At 39.1% G+C, this 25,224-nt stretch overlaps 1 protein-coding gene across 10 annotated transcripts in view; it reads left to right on the top strand.

The window, feature by feature from the left end:
- The window catches only part of LOC114152889 (pleckstrin homology domain-containing family A member 7-like), a 141,140-nt gene that overhangs the window by 67,389 nt on the left and 48,527 nt on the right, over positions 1-25,224 (top strand). For all 10 annotated transcript variants that reach the window (XM_028031096.1, XM_028031089.1, XM_028031073.1 and 7 more), the window contains 2 exons: positions 3,837-3,920; positions 19,005-19,122. In XM_028031096.1, coding sequence (XP_027886897.1) covers positions 3,837-3,920; positions 19,005-19,122 — 202 coding nt within the window. The remainder of the gene's footprint in view (positions 1-3,836; positions 3,921-19,004; positions 19,123-25,224) is intronic.

Below are 25,224 nucleotides of genomic sequence, written 5' to 3'. Positions count from 1 at the left end.
GTAATTAAGAAATCGCCATCTGACTTCTGTGGCTGTGATTCCTGTTACGGTACAAGACAGAACATATTCCCCTGTGAACCGTGGCAGCGTACGCACACTGTGGTTGTTTCGTTTTATTACACACTCCTCCTGTAGCAAAGCCGTCGTGAGTCACGATTCCTCCGGTGTTGATTGAAAGCTGCTTCGCTGTAACGCTTTGCTGCTCTTCAGGCTGTTCTGTCAACACTTTTTACAACTGGTTTTTAAACATGCATGTGTAAATGGGAACAGGGCCAGACCTCTAGATGGTGAAATTATGTCACTAATGATTAAGTTCAAACACACAACCTGCTGCTGCAGTTAAGATTTAAGCTGGTGGATAATTGGTCTAACTGCTGAGAACAACCAGGAACATTTGATCCATCAGGTTTTAAAGTACCGTATTTTCCGCACTATAAGGCGCACCGCATTATAAGGCGCACCTTCAATGAATGGCCTATTTTAAAACTTTTTTCATATATAAGGCGCACCGCATTATAAGGCGCATAGAATAGACGCTACAGTAGAGGCTGGGGTTATGTTATGCATCCATTAGATGGAGCTGCGCTAAAGGGAATGTCGACAAAATAGTCAGATAGGTCAGTCAAACTTTATTAATAGATTACAAACCAGCGTTCTGAAAACTCCGTTCATTCCCAAAATGAACAGCTGTTGCTTCCTCCACTTCTGCACCATTGATTGTTCATGTGAAATTCTCTCGCTGCTGCTCTATGGGCTCTTTGCACCTTAGCTTAATGATGAACATCGAGCCGAAGCCCCGACAATAATCTGGAGAAAGGTTTTAAGATGTTCGCCTCGTTATACACAGATACGAAGGCGAGTTTTACTTTCTTTAAACTTTGTAGCTAACATTAGCTTTAGCTTATGCCGGACATTTTTCTTGTAAAAATGTGCTATTTAAGTATCTAAACATTTTTCATAATTCATTAACGGACAATGTTTTTACCTTATGTTCAAGTATATTACGTGGTTTATTGTCGTTAGTGTCAGAGACCAAGTAACGGGGATTTTACGGTTTTCGGCTTTTTGCTTCTGAAGCACAACGGGCCCATAGCTTAGCATTAGCTCTGGTGTGGAGTTCTAGTTCAGCTGATGGTTCAGGTTCAAAGTTGTTGCTTTTAGAAAAATATGGCCGTGTTCCTTAAGGTCTCCGTGTTATTTCGCTTTATTAGTTTTGCATGCTTCTTGTGAAGCAGGACGGTGTTTACAGCGGTTTGTACAGGCGGATCAGTAGCTCGGCTGTCTGGCTCTGGTCTGCTCTCTCGTTCCCATAAACTCGATCATTCAGGCTGAATACAGAAGTGATTCCATGGAAATAACACAGAAAGCTCCTTTACCTTCTTCTTTAGGCTGAAGAAGTTGATCCGGAGTGACGTGAAGGCTGTAAACTTTGCTGTGCTGCGTTAGCTTTAACTGGTAGCGACGAATATTTACAAGCCATCTTCTTCTTAATTCAGGACTGCTTGGAAATCCATGAAAACTTAAAAGCCCATTATATTAGGAAGGCAGCAATGTTCATAGTATTGTTTTATTTGCGTCTGAAATAAGACTTTGTCTTTTCTAGCTGTCATGGTAACTCAAAGCGGAAAAAGAGAGCCGCATTTGCGCATGCGGTTGTGACGTCAGCGCGGCAGGTGCAAAGAGCCCATTCCCATATTCTACTGTGTGACTGATCGCCTTGAGCTTAAACTCTGCGTTGTAAGCATGTCTCTTAATAGGAGCCATTTTGGGGTCTTTACACAAAACCCAGCTTGCACCGCTGGCTGCATCGGCGGCTGCTTTCCTCCGTTTCTTCTTCTACGGGGAAATGAAGTTGGCGTCTGCTTTCCCGTTTCTTCTTCTACGGGGAAATGAAGTTGGCGTCTGCTTTTCTCCGTTTCTTCTTCTACGGGAAAATGAAGTTGGCGTCTGCTTTTCCGTTTCTTCTTCTACAGGGAAATGAAGTTGGCGTCTGCTTTCCTCCGTTTCTTCCTCTACGGGGAAAATAAAGTCGGCGTCTGCTTTCCCGTTTCTTCTTCCACGGGGGAAAATGAAGTCGGCGGCTGCTTACCATAGTTGCGAGACCTGTTGTGGCTCAATATTGGTCCATATATAAGGCGCACCGGATTATAAGGCGCACTGTCGGCTTTTGAGAAAATTGAAGGTTTTTAGGTGCGCCTTATAGTGCGGAAAATACGGTAAGTACTAATTGATGGGACCAAAACTTTGATATGTATTTTTTTCATTCCAGACAACATGGGAGAGTCTGTAGATGGGGAAACTGTCAGATATGCAAAAAAAAAGGCCTCCTCTGTGGAAGAGTGGCAAGAAGAAGCCATTGTTGACAGAAGTTTGATTTGCAGGTTTTTCACAAGTCATGGTATTGTTGACTGCAATGCTGATCAGATGAGATTGAAATTATTCTTCAGAGCATATTCATGGCCCAGTTCAAACTTAGATCAGTTCAAGTTCTGATCTAAGTTTTAATTATGATTCTGTGGCAAATCTTAAAAATTTCTCTTCATATCTTCTCCATATTCTATTACTTGGCTGGAGCCAGGGATTAGGGTCGTCCAGATAAAACTTTTTCATTTCCGATACGATACCGATATCGCAGCTTCGAGTATTGGCTGATACCAGTTTTGACCCGATACGCGAATCAGACATGCTTATATTACCTTTTTTGTACTGGTGAATGTTTAAGGATTGATCAGAGAACTGTAGTCATGTGATTCTTAATTTTTATGTATTGTGAACTTTTATGCTTCACGGCTTTTTATTCTTTTTCATTTTGAAACTTGATATGCTCCTTTTACATAAACACTTTATATTTATCTTTATTATTCTCTGTTCCCATATTGCACTGTTATATACTGTATCAATGTTGATTGCACCTTGAGGCACTACAGATGAAAACTAACATAAATGGCTAAAATAAAACCATTTTAGAGGCTTGGATACTTTTGGGTAAATGTCAAACACCTGCTGCTGAGGCAGTATGAGCTGAGCAGACAGTCTAACAGGTTGTGTGTTCTTCCTGTGTGTGACAGGCTGCTTTTAGCCTGGGAGCTAAAGGTGTCACTGTGCGTTATCCCTGTTATGGGATGCACTTTGGCTCTCCTGGGAAAAACCCGCGCTCCGCCGTAGGCTTCGTTCTCCCGCTACATCAAACGCGACTCTCTACGGCACGAGCAGCGCTTTCTATTGACTGCTAACAGAGCCGTGGCGTGGTTCTAAACCTTTCACCAGTTTGTTTTCGCTGAGTGGACCCGCCGCTTCTCATTATTAGGTCTGTGGCTCTGTTGGTGACAACCAAACAGCTCTTCTGCTGCTTGCGCGATTTAAGAGCCAAAACACATGGAGCTATAATTGAAACAGACAAGCTGATGAGCTGGCGGTTTCTTTTTTTAAATTTTATTACTTCTATTCAATAATTCAAGTGAATACATTCAGATGTTCACGCACACACACAGACACTGTCCGCACCGCTTGGTGTTGTTTACTCAGTCCAGTTGGTTGAGGCTTTTGAATGAGTCTGAACGCTCTGCCGTTTGTGCTGAGCCCAACACTTTGCGCCTCACAGGGTGGGCGGGACGGGTGACCGGGAGAGGGGCAGAGAGGGGGTCTGTAGTCGACCGCCTCACATTCTACACCGGGCTGGGAAAAGTCATGGTCCAAGGCCCGTCAGGGTGGAGAGATTGATAAGGGGTTCTAATTGTTGAGGGTACAAATATAGCAAGATGCCTTCAGTGTTTACAGTGCCTCAAGGGTTTGCTAATTTCATCTCCTTTTTCTCTGTCTCTCTTGTGTCTCTTCAGTCATAACCAAAGGAGCACGTCGTTCTGTCATCCTGTAACCGGACAGATTTCCTCAGAGAACGTGGACTTCCTCCTGCAGGAACAGTAAGTGAAGAGACGTGTTATTTTTCTGCACCTTGAACTAGGGGAGTGTGATATGGACTTAAAAAGTCTTAAATTTGTTTATCAATCAGTCAATCAAATTTTATTTGTATAGCACATTTAATCAGCAAGGCATTTCAAAGTGCTTTACATCATATACAGAAACACAACGCAACACAGAATCAACAATCAAAACACGACATTAAGTCAAGTTCCATCAATAAATTTGTAATTGATTATGTTTCAAATACAATCCTAAACAGGTGGGTTTTTAGTGGAGTTTGCATCCATAGAAGGTTTACCTGTTACACTCCTACTGTGTTATATGGAACAAAATACCTGTTGCTATTTTTATTCCCACTCACGCTCACAATCTATATATCTAAAAATAAGGCCTGAAAATGTCCTAAATGTATTTATTTTTTTAAACTAACTCGGCCCTTAATATGTCAATCACAGGTCTTAAATTTACTCTTGGCACAAGTACTTAATTGTATATTCTATGTATTTTTTTTCTTACAAGACATTTTTAATTGGGTACTTAGGCTAGTGCTAACTAGCCAGCTAGCTTTTTTGCATTAGTGGAAATTTATTGCCAGTTGGCTGGACAAAGTTCAGACGTTTCTTTGACGTTATAAGTCTTAAATTCTGACGGTCTTAAAAATGTCTTAAAAAGTCTTAAATTTGTGTTGTTGAAACGTGCAGAAACTCTCCTTACAGTTTTATTGTGATATTTGTTCTACTATTTATGATGATAAAAATTATTATTTGAAATTATCAATTGCGTCTTTTTTAAGTAGCTGTTTAGTTTTGTAACTTTACTGATAGTAAAAAATAACATTTCCGACAATATCATTTGTTTTAAATATCATTATTTGAAATTTATAGCTCCAGTGATAAATCAGGATTCTTATCATTATAAGAAATGTTCATGATACAAGATAAATGATATGATAAATACCTTGTCTGTACCTTGGACCATAGAAATAAACTTGTAGAAACAGCTTGTTACCTTCAGTGTGTGTTCTCATCTGCTCTCATCTATATTGGCTTGAACATCAACTTTTCTTTAACTTATAACAAAAAAACTACACTAAATTATGAGATATGATCAAGGAAATCCCAGAAATCGTATCTGCAAATCATATTTTTTGGCTCGCTTCCCTCGGTTTTTCCACAGTTCAACTTGCAGACTCTTTGGCTGAGCTTAAAACCAAGTTCCTGTTTAAGAGGCAGCCTGGAGTTAGCTGGATATGCTTTCCCCACATCTATCTACTGTGAGAGAAAGTTCTGTACTGTTTGAAGTTAGGCTGTTTTTCTTTCATTCCTCGGTTTCTTGTGTGAAAAAGAAAATGTTAATGTTTTTCTCAAGGACATGCAGTGATGTTAGGAGTGTTCTTACTGTCTGCTGACGCCTCAGCAGGAACGAGGAAATCCTTGCTCCCCACTAGTTTAGACCAGGAGCGAAGAATTACAGCGGAGCGTACTTTTAGTTTGATCTGTTTTTCCCCTTTTGGAGGACTTACCAAAATATGAAAGTTCTTTTTTCTCTCTCAATGTTCAAACCAAAAACTGAGCTCACCTTCCCCTTATATCTGGAGCTAATGGAGTTTGGGAATAGCTATAATAAGCCCACTTAGAAATATCTAGAAAGTTTTTTGTTTTTTTAATAAGGTAGACACTTCTTTCTCAAAGAGGGAAAATCAATGACGAGTTCTTCAAGTCGTGCTGCGGTTTATGGCGTTTTGCTGCATGGTGGTGCAGTGGTTAGCACCAATGCCTTGCATCAAGAAGATCCTGGGTTCAAATCCCACGCCAGGCTCAATCTGCATGGAATTAGCATGTTGTCTCCGTGCACATTTTGGGTTTTCGTCACGTACTCACGCTTCCTCTCACAACTGTATCCCCAGATATAACGTGTCGTAACTGTGCATCCTTCTACTGAGAATCTAGAGATATTTAAAATGATGTTTTAATAGTACATGTAAGATATGGCATGTGGAAACTTGCTAAGCTTAGTTTTTGTGTTGAAGATGCAGCAGACCTGTTTCTATTACGTGTCAGCACAAAGTAACGATGACTCACCAGTGTTACAGAGTCAACGTAAAAGCAACACGGTGAAGTAAAGCTGGCTGTTTTTGCTACGCTCTTGGAGTAGCAGGTGTTTTTGTCAGACTTATTTTGTCTTTATGGGTCTCAGGTTCCCTCCAACAGGCTCAGCAGATAGAAAATTACATTAGAATAACAAAGCTTGTGTAGAAACAAGAGGTTTCACTTGAACAAACTGTAAATGTGTCTGGTGTATTTTTGGCTAAAACTAGTTTTGTTCATTCAGTGAAGCTTCTCGCAGTGGGTAGAGTATCCAGACATCTTATCCAATCAAGAGTAGCGATACTTCATACTAACATTACTCAGATGGTCGGATCTTTAAGCTCATCATATATCAGCTACTTCTCAGTGAAACGCTGGTTAAAACGTTGTGTAAAGGCTAATAGAGGAGCGATGCTGTGAGGACTTCCTGAAGGCGGCAAAGGGAACCCAATTTTAGTCCATTTAATTACAAAGTCATATTTGACATGTACGGCATGCGAAAGTGACATAGTGACGTGATCGTTCTAGAAAATGGCACTATGTTCCTGGAAATCACATTATACTGCCTCTTTAAATGTGATTCAGGTGTGTCGGAGCAGACTCGTCTAAAATGTGCCGGCGTCTGGCCATCGGGGACCAGAATTTTCTCCCCTTGATTCAGTCTGTCAGCTCAGTTGGCCGTTTCTAGTGGCCCCAGCAATCATTACTGGCAGATATTGATCGAGAAGAGTTTCTCTTTTCTTTAAAGGTCAAACCGAAGAGCTTGTTGACCACCAGAGGATAAGACCCAAAGACCAAAGAAAAGATAGAGGAGGACAAATTGGCCAACATTTAAAAGTGATGTTACCTGAGGGAAAACTGAGGTTGTGGGTCTTTGTTTTACATTTGATCTGTCCAGATTAGAGACGTGACAGTAGAAATAAGGGGAACGGATAACAGAGCCGACAGTTTATGGTGTTTCCTGCGGCTGCAGCAGCTGTTCAAGAATTAAGAAAAAAAGGATGAATTTTAGCCAAAAAAGCCCCAATAAGGTCAAGTTTTATTTTCTTTTGAATATTTTAAATTTGCTCTATGAACAAATCTCTGAATGGACTGGATTTCTACGACTTATTTGGAGTTACGTTCAGAAGAGAAATACGCAATTAGGCGAATTTGTCGGTTCTGAATTGCTAACAGGCGCAGGTCCACTGTACTCTGACAGTTTTGTAAGGGAAGATCAAACAGGGAAGGTTTATACACATCTTCATTTAAAAGAAAATATTCCTATTTATGCAAGTTTGCTTCATTACGTGAGAAGCAAAAAAACTGGATAATGGCAGCAAATGGTAAATAAATTTGGAGGTTTTAAATGTAAAGCATTAGATCATCTGCATAAAGTGAAACTAAACAAGAGTTTAGATTTTCTCTGCTGGGGCAGAAGACGTTTATATTTGTCTGATTTATGATGTAAGACAAGAGAATTTAGGGTGGGAACATGCAAAAGTAAAAAAATAAAACAATAGAGAAACATTTATTTTGAACTACACGCGATTATCAGACTTGGTTAAGATCATGTTCAAATTTAACATCACGTGTCATGCTGTGGTGGCGTAGGGGATAGCGCGACCCACGTTTGGAGGCCTTGAGTCCTCGATGCGGCCGTCGCGGGTTCGATTCCCGGACCCGGCGACATTTGCCGCATGTCTTCCCGTCTCTCCTTCCCCCTTTCCTGTCAGCCTACTGTCATATAAGGGACACTAGAGCTCACAAAAGACTCCCTGAAGGGGAGAAAATAAAAAATTTAACATCACACATTAAAATCAGTAATGGAATTTTAAAGAACTGCAGAGTCAAATCACACATTTAGTCACTATTGAGGTAAAAGTTGGGAGAAAAACCAGAAATCACAGAGAAATATGAATTAAAAATTAAAGCGACCTCTGATCAATATTAAAGTCAGATTATCTATGTTGTCATTAAAGTATGAAGGATTTTATATTCCAGTCTGTGACACCGATTTCTTAGAAGGAGTAACTTCTGAAATTATAGACCAGTCTCCTTGTGCTGAGCTGTGGGTTCATATATTCATGACCCAGAGAAAGAAATTCTTCTAATACGTCACTGAATTATTTCAACTGGATCCAGGTTAAAATGCTGCCTTCCAATAAATAGCTAAACTGAAAGAAGACATTGATTTCCTTTATGTTCAGCTCCGCTCTAAATTATAAGCTCATCTGCTGCAGAGTTCAGAATAACTTCCTTTTCCTTAGTAATTAACTGTTTTAATTGCTGTTTCTGGGCGTGTCATGAATATTTAATGAGGTTGACTCATCTCACCTGCTCTCCTGTACGAGCTCTCTGCTCTCAGGTTTTGCAGATATCGATGCTTCTGTGATTGAATTAGCTGGTTTCAGCCCGTTAGACCTCTGCAGGCTCATACAGATCTTAGCTACAATTATCTTTTTATAATTTTTATAACTGAATAACTGGATAAAATTACGTCAGATTTTTTTCTTCCTTTTTTTTACAGTTATAAACATATATTTGCTTTCTTTCATTTGGAGAACTGCTAATGTGGGACAGAATGGCCGTGGACCTGGTATGGACCCGGATGAAAATGATCAGTGTTATCACAGCTTTGTTAAAATCTGTTAAAAATATGCACAAATTTTAATATAGGCCTGAAGATATTTCAAGAGAAGCAACCAATAAAAATGTTTTTCATCTTATTTATTACTAATAGTAGCTGTAACTGTGCAGCTACAATATTAAATATAAACAAATATAGGAATGTCAGCATTCATAATGTTTTTATAGCCAATCAGAGAGGCGGGGCCATGCTGAATATTCTCAAACATCCAGTTGAAAGTCACTCAACGTTGCACAGAGAGTGATTGACAACGCTAAGACCCGCCCCCTGGCTCTGATTGGCTGTTTTTAGTTCATACGGGGAGAAGAAAGGGGCGCTTGATTTTCTAAGAAAAATTTAAATTACATATCATGGTGACAGTTTCAACAAATATGCAAAAAATATATTTTCTGTAAAAGCCTGCAGCCTTAAATAACAGTCCTGTGGTTAGAAATGAAATGAGTTAGAGAAGGAGCTGTGTAACAGCACCACTGTTAGCTTGTCATGTTGTAATGTTTGATTAGATGCATGACAGATGAACCATCTGTCATGGCTGAACGCTATGTAAACGCATCAGAGCCAAATTCAGTCACTAATTCAGGGAAGATCAATTAATCAGGCCTCTGCAGCAGCAGATCTGATTAAGGGGCGCATCAAAATGTAATAAAGTGTCATTAAACAGACACAGTCTCTTCTTCACTTCTTCTTTTTTCTCCACCATTCCGTCACTTTTCATTTCCTCTCTCCATCTTTCTCCATCCTGCATGATCACTGTAGCTTCTGTTTCCCTTTTTTCCCTTTATGCCTCTGTGGCTTTTTGTTTGAATTTGCATTTTTCGTTCATCTGAATACTGTAGTTATTGTTTCCAGAATTTTGTTTAACTCTCATTTATAATTAGATTTTACCTAGAAATCAGCGCAGCTAGCTTTTTGTAAACACAGCTTCTATAGGTTCTACAGTGAACCCTCGCTGTAACGCGGTTCACCTTTCACGGCCTCGCTGCTTCGCCGATTTTTTTGTGCAGTTTTTTTTCACAGTGCATTGTGTTCTGCGTCCTGATTGGCCAAACAGTCTCCGCGCTTCTTCTCTACCTGTGTGCCAATAACGTTACGGTATTTAAATATACGTAATACAGCAAATGTTGGTAAATGTTTTTGCCCAGAAGATAAAAAGAGCAACAACAACTACCGATAACTATGTTCTTCTCTCAAAAAAACACACCTGCACCACAGGCTTCAGAAGAAAAAGACACTAGACAGCGAAGTCAGGCCGCAGCGTCACAGTCAGAGGAAGAGTGAAATACGCGACTCACAATTTGTCCTACTGTACTTCGTGTTGATGATTAAAATGATTATTTTACTGTAGTTATTTGTAAGAAAGCGTTACATTTGTTTTAAAAAATGCTTAGGCCTGAAAACAGATTTTGTTCTTTGGTTTCAATGGAGAGTATTAAATTATGCTGTATAATAATTGTAAAAATCTGAAGTATTACAATGGGGTTTTTTTGGTGATGCTTTCAATCACTTGTAACAATTACAAGCCAAGTTTTTCTTATTCACATGTTAAAATAAAAAACACTTATAAATAATAATTTTAAAAAAAAACTGAAAGTGGAACAATATCACTTATATCCAAACATGTTTAGTTTGCAAAACTGACCCCCTCTCTAATACAATCAAATTAAATTATGAAAATGTTCCCACCTTCTTCAGAACAATGAGGGGGAAAAAAATACATAAAGGAAGAAAAATAAAAAAAAATTTAAGGTACAGCAATCAGACTCTTACTGGTCGTTACCAATTTCCACTTTCCTTTAAGCTCTAATAACGTAGGTAAACTATAGACAGACTTTCTGGCTGTGTTTTCTGGTTACTGTGTTTTCCAACCTGGATCTATTTCAAATCTGACTCTCAACTAAAAGAGGTTTCAGTTCCAACCTTTTTTTTTTCTGGCTGAAATACAAACAAAGGAAATGTAAGTCTTTGCATTTGTGTCCGTGCTAGTGTGAGCTCTCAGGCTGCTTTCATCTGGTAGAAATGTGCTTTGAGGGGTTTTTTTAGCAGGATTTGAGTGGAAGCTTTCAGCTGTAGGACAGAACTAAAATAAAGCACACTCTGTAGGTCAGCGAGAGGCAGCGACATGGCTCAGCCACCGCAGGAAAGCCATCCGAGTTAGATTCATTTAAATAGATTAATTATTTTACATGTACACAAGACCTGTTTTGTTTTAGAAAGTTTATTTACTTAATATAGCTAGAAATCTGTGCATGCAAAATACATTGAAACGTGTCATCTACAAGTGGAACTGAAAACATTGGCTTTGTAGTGATTTCAGGTAAAAAAAAAACAACAACAAAACAGTTTCAATAGCAACATTTCTCATTTAAATCAAATGATTCAAGGCATTAGGGTGTATGAGGTAACACTTCAAAATGTTAACCAAACTTGATTATTACCGTAGTCTAACGAGATGGAACATGGTATCGGGCTCACAAGAACAAGTTAGTGCTCTGATTTATGCTGTATTTTGGACAAATTCACTTTTCTGTTATTTGTACAAATTGTGAAAATTTCACAAATCACAAACTGTTGTTTTAAAACATCTTTTATAAGGCAAAGTGTGAGCAGTTAGCTCGCATAGGAAGCAGATACCAGTTTTAGCATCGTTGGCGGTTAGCAGTTTGCCTGTGATGGTATTTTAATTTGGCCGGCAGGTCATTCATGTCTTGTCAGCCAGTGTGTTTTCTCCTTCCAGAATACTAAAATGATAATAATTTTAAAATGTGGGAGGTTTCTTAAAGGCTTGTAGCCTATAAACATGCGTTAGCCAGCAAGCTAGCCCAACGAGAAGGATTTTTGTTAACGTAACAAACCTTCATTTGGTATAGAAAAAACTAGCCTATTGTTCTAAGCTTTGTCTCGGCTATTGAGAAACAATTGCTTCCTGTTGAAGTTTTAAATGATTGGATCTGATTTTACTGAATCGTTAATGTTTGGTTGTGACGTATCTAATGTGCTAGCTTGATGAGGCTTACGGGAAATGGTGTGTGCTGTGAACAACTGCGTGGAGAGTTGTGCTGCAACATCTTTGTCTTAAACTTTCCTCTTGCTCTGACTTTATTTGCTTGATATTTTGAATCGTGGCCAACACCGACTCGGTGTCTTCATCCATGTCCAGAGCCAAGAAACTGTAAGGTATACAAATAATTTACTTTTGCAAGCCCATAAAACAGCACCAGTGCAATTGTGTGTTCAGTCGTGAAGAGACCCAACATCAGAAACGGAAACTACAATGTTTTTCGGGCAAGGTTGGGACACTTATTTATTTATTTATTTATTTATTTACACTAATTTATTACACTGCAAAGTTTGCAATTCACTTGTGGCAATGAAATATCAGTAAAAAAAACAGAATATATTGTTTTCATATAATACATCTACACAAACAAGAATGCAAAAGTTGGTGTGTTACATCTGGTCATACATGAGGAAACCCAAGCTTAAGATTCACAGTTAGAAATTTTGTGCTGCAAATGTTCAAGCTGAACAACAGCCTGAAGCAACAACTTTCAGGAGTCTTACCGCCAACTTGCAGTTGCTAGGTAACAGTTGAAGAGGTAGCATTTTGCTGGACCTAAATGTTTCATGTTTCCTGTTGATGTGAGCAGGTTATAAATGTAACGGGTTAAGTTAGTGTACCTTAACCAGGCAGTGGGATCTTTTTGCCTTTAACATTTGGAAAGCATTGCTCAGTCCTCTGAGTTAAGCTAAGCTAATTTATTTCACCACTTTCCATCTGACATTGTTAAAAACCTTCAGACTTTAGTGTAAAAATATTAACCCTGAATAGCTCCCTACATAAGGAAAGAATTTAAGACATTAGTTATAAAACCATAAATTTATCACAATCCAGAGCAGGTTTTAATCTTGTCCTTAGAAAAGTTAATGTGTTCCATATCTGGTAAAAAAAAAAAAAAAAATTCAATTTCTAGCTATGTTGTAGCACTGACAAAGTAATTTCAATCACTGTGCAGAGAAATTGAAGATTACATTCCCACCCACTGTTTGCTAGAAACATTAATTATCTTGTTACTTTGCCAACACAGAAAACAATACAACAAAGACAATTTCAGCTCTTCAGCAATGTAACATTAGACACAGGCAGGGTGTCAAATGTTTGCACCTACCTGCTTTATTAAAGAAGGCAATCCCCACCAAGACCATTAAAGGATATAATTTGTAATTTCCTGCAGACATTATTCTATGCATCCATACATTTATGAGAAATATCCCGGAGAATTTATGTATCAAAGATCAGTTTTCTCAGCTTTATTTTAAATCGTATTTACTAGATATATCTGATCATAAATGATGGCGCTGCTAATATTTTTGTGACAGATTTCTGCTCGTCCTGCATCGGAATATAATGGTTTTCTGGACACAAAGCATCACATAGCGACTAATAGGCGCTGTCCAATCCAGTAATCCATATCAATTAACAGCACCATGAAAGACGTACAAATAATTAACTATACTACAGTAAGAAATTGTAGTATAGCCTCAGTGCTACATGAAGCTCATTTTGAAACAATGCAAGTAAAAAACAATATTTTGCAACAAGTAATTTAAGTCCAATGTTAGGTCTATCTATCTATCTATCTATCTGTCTGTCTGTCTGTCTGTCTGTCTGTCTGTCTGTCTGTCTGTCCGTCCGTCCGTCCGTCCGTCCGTCCGTCCGTCGGCATATGCTGCCCCCCTTAAAAAATCCCTCCCTCCTGCCACCCCATACATATTTCTCTAGATCCGCCCCTGGTAGCATTACATTTGAGTGTAATAAATTATGTTTAAATATTGAAGACATTCTGTGAAGTTATTGACAGGAATTCCCTTATGCACAGAAGAAAAGTGTCTTATTGCAATGAGCTTGCTAAAAGCACGATTCCTCAGAGTGTTGGAAGCTAACGGCTAGTCAGTTAACGGCTAACTGCTTTTGCTAACAACTCAATCTGAAAATCTTCACAACAGTTGGACAGAACGGTATGTTTGTTGGTGTAAATTGTCTCTAATTTTGCAACATTTGGAGCATTTTGTTCTCAGCTGAAGTGTATTTATTTGCCCAGCCTGCTTTTCGTCAGAAACTTGCCTCATAGAGTTGCTTCGATTCTTTCATGCATGCTTGAAAAATTCTTCAATCTCCCATGGCTGTGGATTGCTCACATATTACGCCTTCTGCTCTTTCTGCTGTCGATCCGTGGCTGCGGGAGCGTCGAGTGTGACCCACATCCACAGCATTTCAAATAACTTCAATAACTGTCAGGCACCGTCTTTTAGTAAAATGTCAAACTTTTATAGAAATGGCTCTTTCTGTGTAATTAAATCTCATTTCTGCCCTGTCTGTTCACAGCATTCCTCAGATTTATTTATTTTTTTTCTGGATGAGCAGAAACACTCTCCGCCCTGCTCACTCAGGGTCAAGGTTACAGATTGGAATTATGATGCATGTGCCATTTGCCTTAGATGAAATAATCCCTGTGCCATCACACTTAGATGACACTTCTGATCTTTGAATATGGTCTCCGTTTTTCATGACCCTTTTTTTCTCGCTCCAAAGAATTTCCACCAGGGTCAAATTCCCCTAAAGTTTTCACTAAACTGTTTATGTCTGCGTCATCATTAATAATTTACACTACTTCTCCGTATTTCCGTGAACCCTTTACTTTTATAGTTTATGGCTTCATTTCTCGCTTTTGATATCGCTTCAAAGAATTGGCCTATAGTTTGGTCATTTGAATTGATGCGCTGATATTTTTGAAGTTATCACTTCAAAAGTTTATTATCCCTTGAACTGATTGACTGTTGAACTGTTTCCAGTGTTGCTCTGCAGTAAAATGTCATTTTGACCAATTGATATTAATTAGAACCTGGCAGAAATGTCTGGTTTTAGGACGATTTCAAACCTTATTATGACATGAAATCTTTGCAAATAAACTTTTTTTTTCTTAAACATTTGACGAAATGTCCATCCATCCATCCATCCATTTTCTGTTCACCCTTGTCCCTAATGGGGTCGGGAGGGTTGCTGGTGCCCATCTCCAGCTACGTTCCGGGCGAGAGGCGGGGTACACCCTGGACAGGTCGCCAGTCTGTCGCAGGGCAACACAGAGACACACAGGACAAACAACCATGCACACACACACTCACACCTAGGGAGAATTTTAGAGAAACCAATTGACCTGACAGTCATGTTTTTGGACTGTGGGAGGAAGCCGGAGTACCCGGAGAGAACCCACGCATGCACAGGGAGAACATGCAAACTCCATGCAGAAAGACCCCGGCCGGGAATCGAACCCAGGACCTTCTTGCTGCAAGGCAACAGTGCTACCAACTGCGCCACTGTGCAGCCCATTTGACGAAATGTAAAAAAAAAAAAAAAAAAAGATTTAAGGTACTGTTTATAGTTGTTTACGTTGGCTAATAACATAAGTATGCTATTAATTCATAAAGGTGCAGTATGGAACTTTTATAGAAAATATGATTTTTTTGTATTTGTTAAAACTATCATTATGTTGTAACAGTATAAGACAGGTAATCTGTGAAAACATTGAGCTCCTCTGCCTTCACCCAATTCTAGCTGCTGAAATCCACCACCAATCACAGCCAGGAGGCGGGTCTTAGCGTTGTCAATCACACTCATTTACATGCTGCTCAGACCCTTCCCCTTTCTCTCTGCTGTGCTACTGCTGGCTCACCACAACTTAGTCTGTTGTGAATGCTAATGCTAGTTAGCATAGCCAGCGGTGAACACAGATAAATAGTTTTCCTAGAACGGTGAGTTGTTTCTCAGCCATTAGCACAGTTAGCAGCATCTACATGAGAGTGATTGACGCTCCTCTTGTTTGGGAGTGGCTCATTTCTTCATACAGCAATAATAGCTGTCTCATACCATGCTGTCCCGACATAGTAACCGTTTTAACAAATACGTAAAAAAAACATATTTTTCTAAAAGTTACATGCTGCTGCTTTAAAACTGCAAATAAATGAATAGAATTCTACTGTAAAAGCCTGTAGGGACATTGCTTTGTCAATTTATATTTTTAATTTAATCTTTCTGATCTAAATTCCAGGTCCATTTCCTGCTGAATAGAAACACCACGTGTCTGAAACTGTGTACACCAGTTCAGCCTACTTGAGCTTAATGTTTAAAGGTCAGATTAGTTTGAAAGAAAAGAAAGTAGGTAAATTAAACTAATTAAATTTTGCCTCCTCAGACTCTGCAATCAGAATCAAACCACTCCAATCAAAGCTACCACACCCGAACTGCTCTTTGACCAAAGACTTTTAAAAATAAATTGTGTCTGTGTCCTTTAATTAGATTATGTGTAGCGGTTTAGCGGCTCTGTGCGTTAGCACCGCAGTAAAGATGAACCGAGTCAAGCGAGTGCGTTCAGACTCGGGCGATGATGCAAGGAGCTTTCTGATTCCTCCAACCGACCCCGGTTCTGTTTTTGTCAAGTGGACAAGCTTTACCAACCGCCAACTCAACGCTGACATTTAAAACAACTACACAAAGAACTCAACTTAGAAAAAAAATTAGAAAAAATGGAACTCGTTTACACTTTTCAGCTCTTGACCTTTTTTAAAGTTTGCATGAAATCCTCCTGACAGCGGACAATGTCCTCCCACACTGCGGCACGCAGCAGATTTGCATTTGGAGGCAGAAGCTGATGCTAAAGAGAAAAAGCACAATTAAAACCCTACACAATAAGTGTTTCCCAATTAGAAGGCATAATAAGACAGTCCAGGTTCTGACAAGATTTCGGACTAGAAAGTGTAAGTAATACTGAATTTATCCGAGAGAGGAACATTTCGTTGCCTAATTACATTAAAATCTGTGATGGAGTTCAGCGTGGCAGAACCATTTGTTTTCGCTTTTCAAACTAATCAGACTCACTCAGCCAGCCGTCCCCATGCCGATATTTAAAGTCTCATCTGTTTTACCACAGGAAGTCGTCTCCCACCTCCATAGCCTCCTGCTGTACTTGGCAGGAAGGGTTTAAAAGTGATGAGGGAATAACAATGTATCATGATATAAAGCTCATAAAAGTTTATTTTACATGATACTGCCCCTTTAAAATAAACGCCCAACCTGGTGGCCCGCCAGGCTTATAATGCACTGAGGGAAACCCTCAAATCAAATCAAAAGGCTTCAAACCCAAAAACCTTGCATTATGTGGCATTATTTCTAGCGAGCATCCATGAATATCCAATATCTGTTTTAATGAAACAAGGATAATCGATCAATGCAAATCATATTTGTGAGCAAGCGAGAGAGAGTCTTCTATGTCTAATTGAAACCTGAACATGGAGAATGAAGAAACAGATCCATCACTATCAGAGGCATAATGTATCAGCCATTAGTTTTCAAAAATGTTTTTTCCTGCTTTTTATCATAGAGAAAGAATTGTAGGGCCATTGTGCAGCACGACTCGGGGGCGTCCGCATCATAAAGAAACATCTATTGAGACTTAGCTATTAGCATCTCGTTTTTACTGTCCGGTACACGATGTGGCTTGCATCTGTACAGTTTGATCCACCCTCACACACATTGCTGCTCAAATGAAGCTTTACATCAGCTTAGGCTGATAAATATGCCTCTTTTTGTTTTTGCAGTTCTGCTGCTCAGGTTTTTACATCTCTTTGCCTGTTTTGACAACTTTACTCATAAAAAGAAGTGGCATTGCAGATTTTAGCAGACGGCATTTAAAAGCTTCAGTGCTTTTTAATTGGGTGAAAAATTATATGTTTCTCCGGTATATGATTTTTCTACAACAAAGGCCGTTGATGAAAATTTAACTGCCACTCAAAACGTATTTTTTCTCCTTCAAAGATCTAAATCACATCTAACTTCATTTTTCACAGTTGGTGAAAAATGAGAAGGCTTTGAGTGCAGTGCCTGTAGGAAGTACTCACCCCTTACCATTTCATTGATACTGGCAGAATCAGCATAATTTTATGAATTATGAATTATTAATTATTTTTTTTACCAGAAAATGTACCAAAAAATTTCCTTTGTTGTTAAAGTGGAAACTGTTTTTAAAAAAAAGAGACAAGTAATAATATGCAACGTAAATTAAGTGATTACGTAAATATTCACTGCAATCCACTCACTGCGATATGACTACAATGCTGATGAGGTCAATGGTTTATCATCACACCTTAAGTCAAGCTTTGTCAAGTTTCATTTGTATACCACATTTCAGCAACAAGGCAGTTCGAAGCACTTTGCACCATAAATCCATAACACAGTAACCAATTAAGATGCATTACATTTTGTCAAATGGCATCATCAAGGAAATATACAACAAATAAATTGATCAATATTTCAGCAGTTATGAATCTAAAGTAGTTTTCTTTTTTGTTTTGTTTTTTTTAAATTAAAGCTTCTCAGTGTTTTGGCAGTTTTGCAGTTTTCTGGAAGTTTGTTGCAGCATAAAAACTGAATTCTGGGGGCGTGCCGTGGTGGCGTAGTGGTTAGCGTGACCCATATTTGGAGGCCTTGAATCCTTGACGCGGCCGTCGCGGGTTCGACTCCCAGACCCGATGATATTTGCCGCATGTCTTCCCCCCTGTCCTTCCCCGTTTCCTGTCAGCCTACTGTCATTTAAGGGACACTAGAGCCCACAAAAGACCCCCTGGAGGGGTAAAAAAAAACCCCTGAATTCTGGATCTACCAACTTTGGTTCCTTTTTCTCCTAAGCAGACAATAATCCAGTGTTTCATTGTTTGTCTGTTCTGTAAAGCCTTTCAAGCAGTCTTTAGCCTCTTCTTTTCTCTGCAGTCTCAAGGCTAGATTAGCTTTAGCTTAGCATATAACGCTACATATGCTACCACAACCTGCTGCTTTGTGCGCTATTGTATCTTACTTTACAGTCTATTCAACCGCTTCCTGTTATCCGCCAGCTGCTTGAGGCAATTTATTTACACTAATGTGTCGGTACAAAAAAGGAAATGGATTCATTGGAAAGATTCCATTCGTTGCCATTCAAGGTGTGTGTGGGTTTAACTTGAAAGTGTGACACATCCTGGCGTCGGGTCGCTTTAAGTGTGAGAGGTTGGCAGCCTGTTCTACCCAGATCTTCAAACTGGCAGCTGCTTTTGCTTCCACACTAGGAGAACTGACTGCTGCTTGTCGACTAGCCGTGGAGGGACGGCTTTTACAACCTAGAAATTTGAATAGAGCGTGAATTTTGTGGAGCACTTGTAGATTTGTTAAGCAGACCGACGACATTCCAGTAAACCAAAAGTGTGACTGTGGCACAATTAATCAGCTGTCTATTTCCGGGGCAGAGCAGTCTGACACTCGTTCCTTTGTGTGTGTGTGTGTGCAGGTTGCAGGGTCCTCGCATGATGTCCAGATTCACGGCTGAGCAGCTCTCCAGCACCACTGTGAGTGAGGCCTCCACCGCCATCACCTCCTCCACCGTGGACTCCGCCTCTGCCTCCAAGGTGGGTGGGCATGTCTGTGCTTGTCTATAAGATACTTGCTTGTTTTTGTGACATTCTCTGGTCGGCCGGAGCATGATGTTTGTAACTTTGTCCACGTGTAGCAAAGAGCGACATGGAGAAATTGACTGGTGCCTGGAATTGGACAATTTTACTTTGGCTGGATGTGAATTTTGATCAGAAATCTCAATCTCAGTAACTAAACCCAAAATCTGCTTTTTTGTTTGTGGCCAGAAGCTGTATAAATTGAGCTTTAAGGTGCTATAATTTGATGCTGTGCAAATTGTGACATTAAGGTGTTTAATCTTGTAATATTTGGCCTTAAACTGTCTTAGTGCTGCCCTCTTTGGGTTGGAGGCTGGCTACTGCAGTTGAATTTCCCATTTGGCTACAAATGGTGCAGCTCGGTTGATATCTACGTCTGTTTTAAGACGGCGGTAGAAACCCAAATGGAAGTACAGAGGACAGTGCAAATGTGAATTTGTGATGTCTAAAATAAAGGCTCACTTCACTGCTTCATGTACGGTGTCAGATTCCTGCCAAAAACTGTGAGGCGCTTAAAAGGCACACACCACAGCACATTTATTAAAACCTTTATTTAAGGTTAAATAAAAGTAAACTTTGACTTGCTGCGAACGTCACAGAATTTCCTAAAGAAGCTTTGAAGTTAAAGATCTCCGATTCAGATCACGCGTAGGTCCCGAGCCCTTCCGTCTTTGCCAAGCAGAGATGCCGCCGAGGCTTTTTGCTTCTGTTACTCTATCTCTTGCGCTTTAACACAGTCGTCTGCGTTTTCTCTGGCTTCTCCGGCTCCGTCAACAGGTGCCGCGCGGCCCAGATTGCACTCGTGTCATCGAGTAAGGCGCAACAGATGACAGAACATCCATCAAGACACCCAATCACGGCTTCCAAGCCCAAGTGTTTTATCGGCCCCGCGGCCGTCCCAGGTGCTCTGGCTCATCACTCCCCTACCTGTCATCAGATGGCGGTAAAATAAAGCCCACACTGACGAGAACAACTCTGAAGAAAGAGGCCTGTCTGAAGATGAATCATTGGTATCCCCTCTCACGCGACGCACCGCCATCTCAATTTGAAACCCGCCGTCTGAAAAAGTCATATCTATTCCTCCCCTGACAAGGCATCAGAGGGTGTGCTGAAACAGAAATTACCCACTTCCCCTCTGAGAGTAATGTGTCACAATTCTCTCCTCAGCTCTCGTCGTCTCCACATGTTGGAGTCACGTTTGGTTATTTTGTGGTTTTAAAGCAGCCTTCATAATATCTGGGAATGGGATTAATCAAAGTGACATGCAGAGGTCCCTGTTGCATGTTCTGGATTTATTTTTATTTTTTTATACTGTATATATATATATATATTGGTGCATTCATATGCCTCCTCAGCTCCCCTGTCTTACTGTTTAAAAATAACATCTTTCAGCCTAAGAAATAGGCGTGTCGAAAAGTAGTACGTGGTTTATCTACGTTTTACTTTTAACTTTAAGAATTTAGAAAAAAGAACCAATCTGACAAAAAAAACTACCTCACATTAATGTATATCTTTAATTAAACCTGTTGTGAGTATGTTTACTAACTTGCCATATATGCTGGAGTGCTGTTAAAATGTAACATGATGACCTAAAAATGCATAGCGACGCACATTTTACTTTATATGAAGTCTCTTCTCCTTTAAAGTTTGCATCGCTTTCCAATTTATTCATCTAGGAATGCAGTTTCAATGCTCCATGAGCAACAATTACTGGGACAATTAATCAAGCCAAATTAGTTATTGTGACAGGCCTATGTGCACTGCCAGTCAGATGGCTGAAAGAAAGCTTCGACACAAATTTCCCTTGATAGCTAGCGAAACTGTTCAGAAAACATTGCTTTGATAAAATAGTCATGATGCGAAGCCTGGACCATCACTCTTGGTTCTAAATGCTGTGATACAACGATATCCTTATTGATATGGTATTATTATTATTATTAGCTTTCTCTTTAGCTTTGTTGGTATGGTAGTATCAAACTACTTTCAAAAATTGTTGTTTTCATTTGATTACAAGTATTTTAAAGGCGGGATTGTTCCCGAGTAACCGGCCAGAAAGATAACCCGGACACACACACACACACTCACTCTGTCACTTTGGGTGTCAGACGCAAACTGGTGCATGGAGACAGATCTAGTCCACCAGCCTCATACTTCTTGCCTTTTTACGGGAGGCTTTGATGGGATGGGAACGAACAGATTTAAGAACCTCCGTCATCAATGCTTTGAAACGCTTCTCTTTGAATTTCTCCATCTGGGTGTTTCTGGAGCCAGGAACGACTGTAGACGGACATCAGAGACTTGAATTTGTATATTTGAAATATGAAAGTCTTTTTGGGAAAGACTGGGCGATGCGAGTGAATCGAGCGTCTAATCAAATGAAAGACGGACTTTGCAGTCAACGACAGACGTTCCTGCATTTTAGGATTTAGAAGTCCATCAAATTGGACTAAAATCACAACTTTTAAGCTGTTTAGATGGACATGAGTTAGTTTAAAAAATGAAGAAAAACGCAAGTGCTTCTTCTTAAAGCAGTTTTACCACAGTTACAGTATTTTACATTCGCAGCTTTAGAGAAACTCTTTAGCTAATCTGGGCTAACACTGAATTTTTTTGGGGAATGTTGACAAATTTTATGGCCTGGCAGTCGCGATCTGAAGGTGCCACATGGAATTTCGGTGAATGCCAAAATTCTTATACTCGTTGCAACAATGACCCAGTTAGGGCTGAAAGGATTAATTGTGATGAATCAATTATGGTTATAATGATCAACTAATTTAGTTATCGATTAATTGTTAACAGGAGTACACGGTCTCAAAAAAGGCCATTTGCTAAAAGAATAACATCAAAGTAACTAAGGCAAGATTTACAAAAACATATACATTTAGCATCTTAAACTCAAAATAAGTTTTTTTTTTTTATTTAACAAAAATTAAAGGTAAATATGTTCTGCCTGAAATTCCTCAAGTGGCATTGTTTTAGCTTCCCCAAGTTCAAATTCTGTAAGTAAAATCTTCTGTTAAGCAATTATTAGCCAATTATTAATCAGTCAATCAAAAAATATATATCAGCAGATTAATCGTACACTGACATTGAGCCTTTTCACAAATTGATGTTTGAAGTGTCTTTGTAGCTGCACTTCCATACTTTGCTATAAATGAGCAAGGCTCACTAAAGAAATGCTATGCTGCTGCATGTTAAGCAATGAAATGTGAATTTTATCATCTTTAAATGAAATGGAATTATTTATTTTTATATTTAAATGCATTTCTAAAATTATAAAAAACATTAAATGGAAAATCTGCTGAATGTTTCCCATTTTTAATCAGATTAATTGATTAATTAGCAGAATAATTGATAAATTAGCCGATTTCTAAAATAATCATTGCAGGCCCAATAAGTTACTTGATCTCTTGTGGCCAACACATGATGTTCTGCTTGTGCTGCACTCACCTCGGCATTACACATGCTTAAAGTAAATCTGACATATTATCTGATTAATTTAGCTAGTAATTATTTATCATAACAAGATGATAACTAGAAATAATATATTTTATTTCTTTGGATTTATACCTGTGTAAAAGGCACCTTTGGGTAAGCCACCATGCATAGGAAGATTCTTTATGATTACTGCAGTCCGGAGGTAATGCCTTTTGCATCTACGGCAGATGATTTTCTTTTCATCATCTCTCTGTTCCCGTAGCCTCTTGTAGAGTGTGAGATAAATGCTTATGGGATGCAGATAAGAAAATTAAGAGATACGTCTGAGGGTCTACTTTTAATTGGTTTTCCTTTTCAGTCCAACAAGCTATAGACGTGTAGCTCCTGTTATATTTTGCTCATCTACACCTATAGAGGCCAAGAGGAATTGCGAATCAGCTCAAAAATAGAGTATTTTATTAACCCAAAATTTTAAACTTGCATATTCTATTTTGTTGTGCAAAAAGCTACCTGGGCAGTGATTCTGTCTGCTAAAGAACCCAGACTCCCTCCACGCTGCCACTCTTTGTCCCCCGATCAGCTCGCGGGTCGGGACTCACATTAAGCGTCGACTCCTGTAAGTGCATCACAAACAAGAGCTCTGAAGGGGACGGGAAGGCATTACTCTTGTTTAATTACTTTGCCTAGGGGAATTAAACTGGCAGCAGTGTGGTCTCGGGACGGTCCCTCTTGGCTTTCAGCTCGCCTAATTGTGTGCCACTCACATAATAAGTAGCTGTTTAGACTCTCAGTCACTCACCTACAAGACAGAATGCTGCTGCACCGCAGGGACCAGTGGCTGTTCCACAAAATTACCCCTAGCCTAAAAATAGACCTCCGCATTGCACACACACATAGAGACAATGGAAGGCATGCCACATGTACGTACTTGAACATGCTTAATATTTACCGCGTGGCAATATTGTAGTGTCTCTGTGTGTGTTGTCCTCCCTCTCCCTCTAATTAGTGAGTCTGTTTGCTTCTTTCCAGCTGTGGAACGGCAGACATTCACGCTCACATCAAACAAATATTCACCTCTAGCACTGATGTTAGGTATGGACGTCTGGGGAATGTCGTCTTTCTTCTGAGATTTTAGAATACTGTAGGCCTGTCGCAATTAATCAATTAATCGCACGATAAATTCAAATGAGCTCTACAATTTACATTCTGATCATAATTTTTGAAGTGCAACTTTTGTTTACCTGATCCATTTTATTTATGGTTTCTGCTGTGTGTTTTTTGTTTCTTTTTTACTTAGTGTTTTTGCTTGTCACGTTTTATTTTGAATATTTGAAATTTCTTCCAATTTTAAGTGGTTAGCAGTGCTTGCCAAATTTTTTTTTTTTTTTTTACAAAATTAAAGTGTTTGGCCTTCGAGAAAGCAAACTTGCATAATTGTGTCTGAAAATGGTCTCAAAACGACATTGTTTTTTTTTTTTTTATCGCAATAATTTCTGGGACGATTTATCGTCCGGCAAAATTTATTGTGTCAGGCTTTGATGTAAAGTGATTTTGTGACAGTGTATAAGTTAGATAACATGTAGGATGTATTGAGTTATAGTTGTATTGCTAAAGCATTACCTAAGTAAACTAAAAAAATAACAAGGTATAATTCATAAAATTTTCACAAAAAACCTGCAAAACGTTTACATATTTAAAAAAAATTACCAATCACTTTGAAATAAAAATAATTTCCACTCTTCATTCCTTAGATAAATAGTCACATTTTTTATTTGTTAGAGTGAAAATACATTGCAGTGTGTTCAAAACAGACAATGCAGATTGGTAGTTGCTGGAGTTTTTATATGGAGTTCCTCAGAGTTGAGTGTTTGGAACAATGTTGCTTCTTTTTCATATCAGTGATGTTTGTAAAGTTTTTATACCGTCAGCAGATGATCAGAAATGTATTTTGCTGTGTAAAGAACATAAGTCAGTCTAGAGCTAAATATCTGGTTTGTGTTAATACATTGACTTTGAAATCTAAGTAAAACGATTCTCCGTCAACCATTTTAACAACTTAAATTTTGATGATTCGGTTTTGTCATTTCCTTCGTCCTTTTCACTTTATTTACGTTTAATTCCCCTTTTCACTTTAACCTTCCTCTTTGCTGTCTCCTCTCCTTTGGATTTGGATTCTTACAAAATACAAGCTGATTCTCTTTAAATCTCAGTGAAGGCACTGCAGCCGCACCAGTTAGTTTCTCAAGGGAAATTATATCTGTTGAGGATACAGGCACTTCAATACGCACATGCTATTATTAGAAAGGAATGCCTCCTCTTTGTCAGCTATCTTTCATATACATAGCATGTTGGCCTCATCCGTCATCACCAGAGCCTGTCACCACCGATAGTCAAGTATTCAGAGTCACTCACTAAACTTTCCTGTCAGCAGTTTTGTACAAATAAAAATGAATAAATGCATTTGTAAGCAGATGCTTTTACTTGGACACCCCTAAATAAAATTCAGTTCAACCAATTACCTTTAGGAGTGACCTAAACAGTAGACGGTGTGTAATTTAATCCCAGCATTCAGCTGTTAGAAGGTTGTTGAGAACTTTAGTAGCATCATGAAGACCAAGGAAC

Source organism: Xiphophorus couchianus, chromosome 2 (assembly GCF_001444195.1).
Source record: "Xiphophorus couchianus chromosome 2, X_couchianus-1.0, whole genome shotgun sequence".
Taxonomy (NCBI): domain Eukaryota; kingdom Metazoa; phylum Chordata; class Actinopteri; order Cyprinodontiformes; family Poeciliidae; genus Xiphophorus; species Xiphophorus couchianus.
This window is presented reverse-complemented; position numbering and strand designations above follow the sequence as displayed.